Consider the following 10,318-nt stretch of genomic DNA (forward strand, 5'->3'; position numbering starts at 1 on the left):
TTTGTAGTAGTAGATATAACACTGGCAAGATGTTGGTAGCCATAGTGAAAAAATGCTCATAAATATGCAATTACAACCAAGCACGAACAGCTATACATAACTTAAACATAATAATATACAGAATGTTTGTTACAACTAAAACGTTTTTTAAAAACATGCAGCTTAAAAGTACACATATTCTGAATTCTCATGAATTACCATACTGTTTAACAGCACGCTTAAAAGCTACTTTAGACTTTAAAAGTTTGATATTTTTAGGAAGATCATTCCAATCATGAATGCACCTATAATAAAAAGTACTTTGTGTAAGTATTTTTGTTTCCATAACTATGCATGTCACTTGTTTTCATAAAGTTCTCTTTTGAATAACTTGGACACTCATTGAGGAATATTTTATGAGCATGGTTAAGTCTCATCTACCGGCAACTTTCTTCAATATTCAAAAATTCCAATTCTTTAAAATCAACAGCTCTTACAGATGGTTCCCTTCGGGTATAACTCGTCTGGGAGCTGTATTCGGAGAGCATATCAGCTCCTCGATCTCGTTATACAACATAGACCTCGTAGAACTTTGCTTATTCATTACAGATATCGAGATTAATTTCTAAAAAGCGAAATATAGAGTAGTCCGGATACGCAATCTACTTTCAGTAATGTGTGTGAAGTTGGCTCTTGGATTGGTTATCGGCAATCACATTTATATAGTGAAAAAAACAAACGAATGCCGAGGAGCTGCAATGCGGCTTCCGATTTTATACAAAAAGTATGGAGCTTGAATGCCGAGCCCGGTAATCGACGTTTAATCTTCATAGTAAAAATGAATGCTAAGCTAGAAAGCAGAGGTCGGCTACCGGCATTTGATTGTCTAACCTGTCGGTCGTACTCAATCTGCCACGACATAATTTGTTCGCATTTACACAGACTGACAGTGCAAATTATCGTTGAAATATCGCGTCGTCGTTTATGCATAATAGTTCTGCAGTTCCTTCACAGAAGGAAGCCGCATCATTCCTGTGCAAACACACAACCATGCTGTTTCTTTAGGGCTTCAACACATACAAAAGTAGAACTTTGTCAATAGGATACAGATCTCTCCCCACTTTACCTCTTTTAACAAAACAAAATGTCTATTGAGACTACGTGAAATTTGTTTCAAATTTGGTGATTATAGTTTTATAAATGTTTAGTGTACCTCTTTCAATAACGGCCATGTGCTTTTTATACAACATCAAGTAAACTATGAGTTAGCGAATTTTAGTTTAGGGGCCTCCGTGGTCAGCGACTTCAAATCACTTGCCTCTCACTGATGTAAGTTGGAACCCTCGCTTGGGTTTTTTATGTTGCATTCTTTCCAAAACATAAGGGTAATAATAATGAGTAGGAACTCTAACATATTATTATAACTAAAATGTAAAAGCTGATATATGTTGTGTAAAAGAATTATTCTTCCGGTATATGTGCATTTTCTCTCGAATGGTTTTTAAGTAAAACATGTTAGTAGAGCTTAAACTTCAGTTTTGCTGTAAAAGAATTCCGCTTACGCTGGTGCTAACGGGGCAAGAGTGGTGTTGCACTTTTCATTACCTCTGACATGTTGAAAAATACACACATGGCATAGTTGACGTACATAGGTGCAAGTGTGCCTTCAGGTCTTTTACAAGGCGCAGAAGTACATCTTGGCAAGTCTTCTGAAAAGTAAATGTGTGTGTGTGATTTTTGTTGTCGTTGTTGTTGGAGTTTTTTTTATTTGATGTTCTTGTTTGGGGGGGGGGGGGGTTTTTGTTGGGGTTTTTTTTATTGTTGCCTTTTTTTTTCTTTTTTTTGTTTTGTTATCAAAGCCAAACGATGAAACCGTGCTGGACTATATAGTCCGCTATAAAGTAGGTTTCTTTGAAAGTATGTTCTGGAAAAAAAGAAGGTGGAGGCCGGAGGGGGCCATTTTCTACGGTTTTGCATGTGCTTCAGACTTTATTGCATGGCATACATTATTTTTAGCAAGAAAGTTTCTGGAAGCCAGGAAGACCTTTGTAATAGCAATTTCTGTGATAAACTCTTTTCAAGCTGGGGCTAGTGGGTTAATGAAACTCCCATATATGATATAGGAATTTCTAAACCCATATAAATTGCTACTAGCTGAGGTTTATGTATTCGCTGTGGAGGATAGTGGCACTCCGAAAATTGTCCTACAAGACTTCAAACGACATTATTTACGGAATAGGGTGTATTCTAGCTGTGTACGGGGAAAATATGATTAAGGCACGATACCTTCAGGTGTTTAATTTGTTATTGTAATAGTTGGGTGCACATGTACGTTCCCAAGGAAAGTCGTCTAAAGCATTCCGCGGCCGAGTGGGTAAGGTCGCTTGCTTCTAATCACTTACCCAAGAGTGTATGATACTTTCATGCGGGGAAGCCATACAGCAGACTTACAGAAGGCCAGTGGCTCTATCCAGCTTTCCCACCATTAAATCTGGGATATAATTTTGTCTGTGTGACGTTACGTTTACCCTCATTCACACCTCGCAAAAGAAACAACAAATAACTTGACATAGCAGTATGGATACAACCAAGGTAAAGACATCTGTTGTGGGCTAGGCACATACACTATTACCCAATGTGCTTAACCGTTTAACGTCCGATATAAACAGATTAATGTACTATATCGGTCAGAATTTATTCTATAGTTTATCTATTAGGCATTCGCATAAATTTACGTCATAAATGACCTTACATGGAAGACAAAAGTTTAAAACTAACACTACTCAAGGTGCATTATTTCGTGTGTTGTGGGTAAATTGCCAAGATGTGGATTGTCGTGGATGCAGATGTCTACAGTAGTGTTGTAGCGACCTAGCTTGCTAACCCTAAGATATTCTGTTGACGAAAAATAAAAGTTAATCATTCCATCTTTATTGTGTAAACAAAGTATTTCGTACCTGATAAGAATAGGCAGTTAAAATGTTTAGTACGTTATATGATAACAAGAATAATAAGTGAGTGAACATTCCCTATAATGGCATATTGGTGTTTAAAAAAACACACACAAATACCCAGTGCATCAGTTTTCTCTGTTTAATAAGCGTTTAACTGAGTTTCTTAAGTAGTATGAAGCAGAGTTCCAGAGAATGTGCTCCATCTGTAAGAGTTGTGATGAATAACATTGCCTGATTCGTTATAAGTCACTTGGATCCCAACCCTCTGACCAGCAGTGAGGACTTCCACAGTAACAGCTGAGTGGCAAACACTGTGGGCTGAATTCCGGAACACTACAGGTGCCGTCTTCGTGTCATCCACCATGATATCAATATGCAAACTCTTTCCAGAGGACACACAAAAGATAACATTAAACATGTATGTTCCATTAACAGGTGCGGTGAATATACCACTTCCTGAGTCATAGGCGTCACCCTCGTTCAACACTGTTGTAGGGAAAACAATGTAAACTCCCCTAGTAACAGACATGTGTGAATTAATACGTGCCTTAAACACTATCTTCGGTATTGTTGATGCTTCTGAAAAGAAGATTATGATTACTTTAAGCAAACTACATTGATATCTATTTTCTAAACTTTATGTATAATGGATAACATTGACGGACATAAATCAATTTTCAAAAGTATCTTAGACATCTTTGTTTCTTTCATGGGTTAATTTACCTATTTTCACTTACCAGTCATTTCATACAATAGTAAAAACTTAAATAATACCTCTAATTGGTAATCCTAGCAAATATGCCAATTATACAAAGAAAATTACAAATTATATGACGTCTTCATCATATGATCAAGTCGCTTTAACTTTAACCCGGACTTAGTATTGTTATATAATTTTGGTTCATTTTGGGATCTGTTATCTGTTATCTCCGGGTCTTCACCGCCTTTATAGACGAACCACTTTTCGTGTCAGAATCGTCCCACAACCACGAATTAATATAAACAAAATATGTCCAGCTGTCTATTTTGATTGAAAAATCGTCTTACATTAGATGACTAGGCTGATGCAGTTTTGTACCCATTATCATGACTAAGGCTTTCTGCCAGATTAATGACTGTTTTTAAATATCTATAACGTTCATTATGAAGATTGAACAACACACGTCTACATTGGAGTTCTAGATCTGAGAGCTTTTCAAAATGGTTTTTATGCTTCCACGTTCTACATATGTGTGTACAGTCTATAATAACGTTAATTTTGTCATAATCGGTAGATTCTTCCCAGTTATAATAATCAAGCTGCAATAGTTCGTACTTTATCTCACTAATGATGGGTTTACGCGCCGCAGATAGGGCACCACAGTGGAGAATGAAATGTTCGAGTGACTCTGAGGCATCTAAGCACAGGCGACAAATGTCATTTATTTTATTTTGATTAAAAACTGCACGATTTGTCTGTAAGATATATACTCCACACATTACTTTCAGTTTTACTGGAATTCTGTTTGCATCGTATGCCGATTTCGTTAGTATTTGTACTAGTGGATGTGGTTTATTTGGCACCATTTCTCCATAATTCATATGTTTAAAAGTTTTTGTTGATTTTGCTACTTCTTGAATTTCATGTGCCCAGACTTTATTTACTTTAGTATTAACAGTTCTTTTCCATTTTGACTTCTTAACCGGATTGTTCAATAATTCTTCTGGGTCCCCCAGGTCGTATTTCCAAAATATTTTCTTTACCTCAATAAACCAACTCGCACTCTTGACTGATTTAACTCTGAGCTGACGCCTAGCTAAACACTTTTCAACCGACTCCTCACTTTGTCTACATACGCCATTAAACAAAATTAATGCCTTTTTGTGGATTTGCGCTTCTACAGGGAGGTAGCCGCTCAAGATGTAAACTGCTGCATCTGACGTGTTTGTTGGTAGGGTGAGAAGTTGTTTAATTAGTCTCTTTTGGAATACTTCAAGTTTTTCAGTAAGACCTTTTCCAGGTAATACGATTTCAAGACCATATAATAATATCGGCGTAACGTACACTTTAAGTATGTGTAGAGCAGATTGAATATCTAGTCCACTTGTTCCGTGAAGTCCTGCAGACATAAAACTATATACCGTCTTTCTTGCTTTCTGAATGTTATGAGACACATTTTCTTCAGCAGTACGATTGACTGTTGCTGACCTTTTAATACCAAGATGGGTGCTGGTCTCTACGTTAGATATTGGGTTTCCGTAAATACTATAAATGTTTGGAGAATTGTCCTCTGTCCTACTCTTATTTGGAACTACCTTCAGGGCTTCTGGTTTTTTTTTTTTGGGTTGTAAGACATATCTTTCGCTATTTGAAAAATCTTCAGCCATACTAATTAAAATTTCAGTATCAGCAGCATTTTTAGAGTTCAGCGTGATATCATCAGCGCAAGCACTAGCGTTACATCTTATCTCTCCTATGGTGCAGCCATAACTGGACTCCTCAAGACGTCTTAATAACGGATTGACATAAAGTTTGTAGAGGTCTGTACTCAGCACCCCTCCTTGGCGGACCCCTTGCTGTATGTCAAATGGCTTGGATACGCTATCGGACCACTTTACAACACTTCTGGCGCCGTCATGTATACTTTGGAGTACAGCCCAGTGCTTGTCAGTAATGCCTGCGTGGTACACCCGTCTGAGTAAGTGTTCATGGTTAACTACATCAAACGCCGCTTTTGCATCAAGAAAGATGATGTCGATACTTTCGCTCCTGTCTTTTGCATCACGTGTTACCTCTTCTACACTTAACGCTGCATGCAGGGGGGAGGTGTCTGCCGTGAAGCCACGCTGAAAGCAATTCTGTGTTTTCTGGATGTGATGTGTCACACGATTTTTGGTGACAGTTTCCAAGACCTTTTCTATAACTGGGAGTACCGTAATTCCTCTAAAGTTAGTTGCCTCGGACTTTTCACCCTTGTTTTTGAAGACTGGTGTTAAAATACCCATTTTTAAACATTGCGGCACTTCACCAAAATCAAGAATACAGTTTATAACCCTCAGCAGGGCCACCCGAGATTCATCGCCCCCCAACACTAAACTTTCAATAGTCAACCCATAGAAATCTGCAGCCTTTCCCTTGTTTATATTTGCCACTGCTGTTTCTAATTCTTCAAGTGAAACGTAGTCTATCTGTTTGTCTTTTACTAGGTCCCTAATATGTTTAATTTCACATTTCACTGTTTTGTTATAGTCACTATGAAATCTGTCGTTTTTTGATTCTCGCGCTAATGATTCAAAATGGTGTCTAAACCCCTTAACGATCTCATCAGAACCAGAGTACATCTTTCCATTCACATTTAAATCTTCTATAAAGCACCCTTTTTGCTTTCTCTGTTTATTAACTAGCTTATAAAATAGTTTTGGATCTCTTGTACGATTATTTATGATGTTCTCTTTGTCATTTGTAGCGCGCCTAGCCTGTCCACATCTACATTCACTGCGAAACTTTTTCTTACAGTCTTTTAATGATATAAATAATGGCTCATCCAGATCGCGTGGTTTCCCTTGCTGTGCCCACAATTTGTACGCCAGTCTTAGCTGTTTCAGTGCACCAGATATTTCCTCGTTCCACACCTTTAACTTTGGCCTGTTTTTCGTTACTTTTACTGTGTGCGAGAAACTATAAACAGTATCTTTCACTATGCCCATAAATTTCAGAGTGTAACTTTCAAGCTCTTCAATTGAGTTCAAGTTAGTCGGATCAAGCTTTAATAGTTCTTGACATAAGGTATGCTTGTAGAATTCCTGGTCGACTTTTCCCCATTTAATCTTCAGTTTACCAGCAGCACTTTTCTTTGAATCACATTTCACTACAGAGAGTTCGCAAGTAAAAGAAATCTGTATTGGATAATGGTCGGAAACATTCGTAATAATGTCTTTTAAGATACACTTATTTCTGAATAAGTCATATTATTTGGCTCTTATCAAGAAATAGTCAATTTCGGTACAGTCTTCACCTTTAGAATTAACAAAAGTTTTTCCCACATTGGTAAATTTCAAGCTATATTCACATATTAAATTGTTTAGATAGGCTATACGTTCAGACAATGGACGCTGGGTGGAAAGATCTGTGTTCAAGTCGCCTCCAAATAAGATTTCATGTGTACCTTGGTATTTCAAGATAATTTCTTCAAGCTGGTCTATACATTCACAGAATTCTTTTTCAGCCTCTGCGCTGCCCCTTGAAGGTAGGTATACTGATACCAGAAGGAATAACTTACGAGAGTTTTCAATTCGATCCCTTGAATTCTTTCGTTTCCATCTGGTATTGTAGTTACGAGATGTTCAAGATCCTTCTTCCATAGGACAGCGACGCCTCCGTAGCCCCTAGGTAGTTGTATTGGTGGGATCGGATTGTAGAGATCAACTCCTTTTCCTGCATAACATACATTATTTACAATTTCGCCTAATAAATGGAGATTACATTGGAACAGCCATGTTTCTTGCAACAAAACAATCTGAGATTTTTCAAATAAGTCATTAATGGCCTGCACACTGGTCCTAACATGAGTTTATTCAGTATTCCTGGTTGGGGGCGTTGCACATTCCATCACCTCTCATAAATAGGCTCAATCTTATCGAGTCTGCGAGTCTGCTATTGGTTGTGAGCATTTTCTTATAGATTTAATTTTTTTTAAATGACGTAATCAAAATACATTTTAGTGTTGTATATATTGACAAATGGGTCAAAAGTTTTAATAGTTCAATAAGCATTCTATAACGGCTTTGTTTTTGTCTGCAGTTACTTTATATCTAAATTCTAGCTTTCCTGTACTTATATGATTTTAAATATACCGTGAATATTGTGATATTTTCCCGGCCACAGAAATAGTCAAAGAAACTGCTTTAGAAGTAACCGTAACAACTTAAAATAATACCTGCAATATTTTCCACCCTTTTCAACATTTTTCCAATAGTATCTGTCATTTTCTGCTCAAACGCGGTGGACTTTTCGTCAAGTTTGCTTTTAATGTCAGCCACACTTTGGTCCTGTGTTTCTAGAGCAGTGGCCACCTCAGTTTTAATTTTTGCCATGCTCTCATCTCTTTCAAGTCCTTCAATTTTCATTCTTTCCATTTGGTATTCCATTCGAACTAATTTTTCCAAGATCTTTTCTTCAAAATCATATTTTAAGCATTGCGGTTCTTCCGCTATTACAGTCAGAAACATTACACACAACACAACGTAAGAAATCGTAACTAAGCTTTCACGTTAAAGTCTCCAAGTACAGCTGCCACAAAGAAATGTTTGAGTTTGTTTAACATTTGGTTAAAAGCTAAAAAAATGAAAGGGTCCGTTCGAAAAGTATTCTATTTCATCTATTACAATAGTAGGCATACTCTCCCTGTCAAAAGCTAGTTCATAATCTATTTGTTCACTGGTGAGTTTGCAGTATTTCATGCTGGAGAAAAATGGCATTATGTTAGACAGTGAAAGGGACGCCGATAGAATCACCATCATTCTATAAAGGTAACAAAGGTAATAATGTTATAGTCGTTGTTGTATAAGTGATATGTATGGCTTTCTAACGTCGGCATCGAGATAGGAGATAGTGATTCAAAGTTAGCGACGCCACCTCGGCATGCATACATTTTCCTTAAGTACTTTCATCTAACAAATTTAACTACATTATCTATTTTGCAATCGTATCATCATTGTAAACTGGATTGTAATCAATGGTAATTACAGTAGACACTCGTTCTTGTGCAGTGTACACGTATTTACCCCCAACTGTGACGTCATAACACTTTGACCTCAAAATAATGTGACGTCGTACGTAAAGGTCCAGTTACTGCAGTGTACCAAATTATCTTCAAGATGTTGGATTTAATTAAATTTAATGAATAATTGTTTCCTTTTAGATTTGGTCGATTTAAGTCATTATCGACCTGAAAAAAAGGTGATATTGGCCTCATTTAAAGGCAATTATTGTATAATTTTGATTGATAAATGAAGGCTCCAAACATTTTTGAATAGCCCTCATGAAATGCATTGGTCGTAGAAAAACCAAAAACTACGCTTGCAAGTAAATACTTCAAGATTTTCTCACGTGAAAATTTGAAGCTGAAAGGATTGTGTGTCTGTTATATATAAATAAATTATGTTTCATTAAAAACAGGTTTTCTCAGAATTTATTTTATGTTATTTTCGAAAAAAAAACAGTGATTGCTGACTTGCTGAAGAAAAAAATATTGTGGTACAGAGTTTCAGTAAAAACATATGCGAATATCATGTTTAAAATATTGTGGAATAATATATTTTTCTAGCAATGTAATTTTAATTATATTGTCATTTGTATATTGTATTAAACATGCCCAGATAAGAAAGAATTTTGGTGAGTACTTTTAATCTTTCAGGCAAGTCATTTACATATGGGCCTTAATTTCGATTGCCGGGGAACTTTGTCGCGTGAACCAATTAAAACGCTAATTGTAGGTTAGCTTTATGCACAGCAAAATAACTTCACTTTGGATTTACGGCACATGCTGCAAACAGTTCCTCGCACGCTATCTTTTAAAACATTTTTACGTTGAATATTATATAGGAAAACAACTTTTACTTCTTAAATGCCTTGGTGCTAATTGAAACATGTTAGATAGATTGAACCTCATGAAAAGATATACCTCCTTAACCATACAGAAAGTGATACATAAATGAAACAACTCGTATTTTCGAAACCTCTCAAGCAGAGAATAGTGTAAAAAAGACAACAAACAGTTAGGTATAGTTGGTTACAATGCCAGTTTGTACATATCACAGTTGATGGATACTTTCATCAAGCATATTCACATCCATTAAGTTAAAATAGTTTAATTTACTAAAAACGATATTTTTTTGTAATTTATATTTTATTTCTAGAGACTTCACTTTACAGATTCACATATATCATGATTAAATCATAAAAATAAATATCATCAGTAAAGCGTTAACAGCATGATTTGTTAAATAGCAAATAGACAATTGTACATATTACATGGTGACCACAGTCAATGAATAACAATAATATTATTCGTATATTCTATTGCCAGCAAACATTTTAAGGTAGATAAAAGCTGTAACTAATATTACGGACTTTCTAGATGAGTTGTTTCCCGTTGTAAACGAGAAAAGGCAAGATATTTAAATGGAGATAAAAAGCTGTAGCTAATGATACTTACTAGATCATAATATGAGGAGTTACTTTTCAAATACCTTCTAAACCATGAACATTTCATGGTCATTATAAACTATTCAACGTCAATTACTCTTAATCCTCCCCCTTACTGTATCTTGTTTTACTTTATCTGGGCTATTATTCCACTAAACCTTAGAGAACATATCCGCTATTTTCTTTATTATTTCACGTG

The 10,318-nt window shown here is 36.1% G+C and overlaps 1 protein-coding gene across 1 annotated transcript; it reads right to left on the reverse strand.

Annotated features, from left to right (window-relative positions):
* Nucleotides 1-2,899: 2,899 nt before the first annotated feature.
* Nucleotides 2,900-8,191, reverse strand: LOC123555356 (C1q-related factor-like). Its single transcript, XM_045346003.2, has 2 exons — nucleotides 7,850-8,191; nucleotides 2,900-3,512 (listed from the first exon to the last, which is right to left on the reverse strand). The coding sequence occupies exons 1-2, from the start codon at nucleotides 8,139-8,141 to the stop codon at nucleotides 3,097-3,099; spliced, it is 708 nt and encodes a 235-aa protein (XP_045201938.2). The 5' UTR covers nucleotides 8,142-8,191; the 3' UTR covers nucleotides 2,900-3,096.
* Nucleotides 8,192-10,318: the final 2,127 nt, after the last annotated feature.

This window comes from Mercenaria mercenaria, chromosome 7, assembly GCF_021730395.1.
Source record: "Mercenaria mercenaria strain notata chromosome 7, MADL_Memer_1, whole genome shotgun sequence".
In the NCBI taxonomy this organism is placed as follows: Eukaryota; Metazoa; Mollusca; class Bivalvia; order Venerida; family Veneridae; genus Mercenaria; species Mercenaria mercenaria.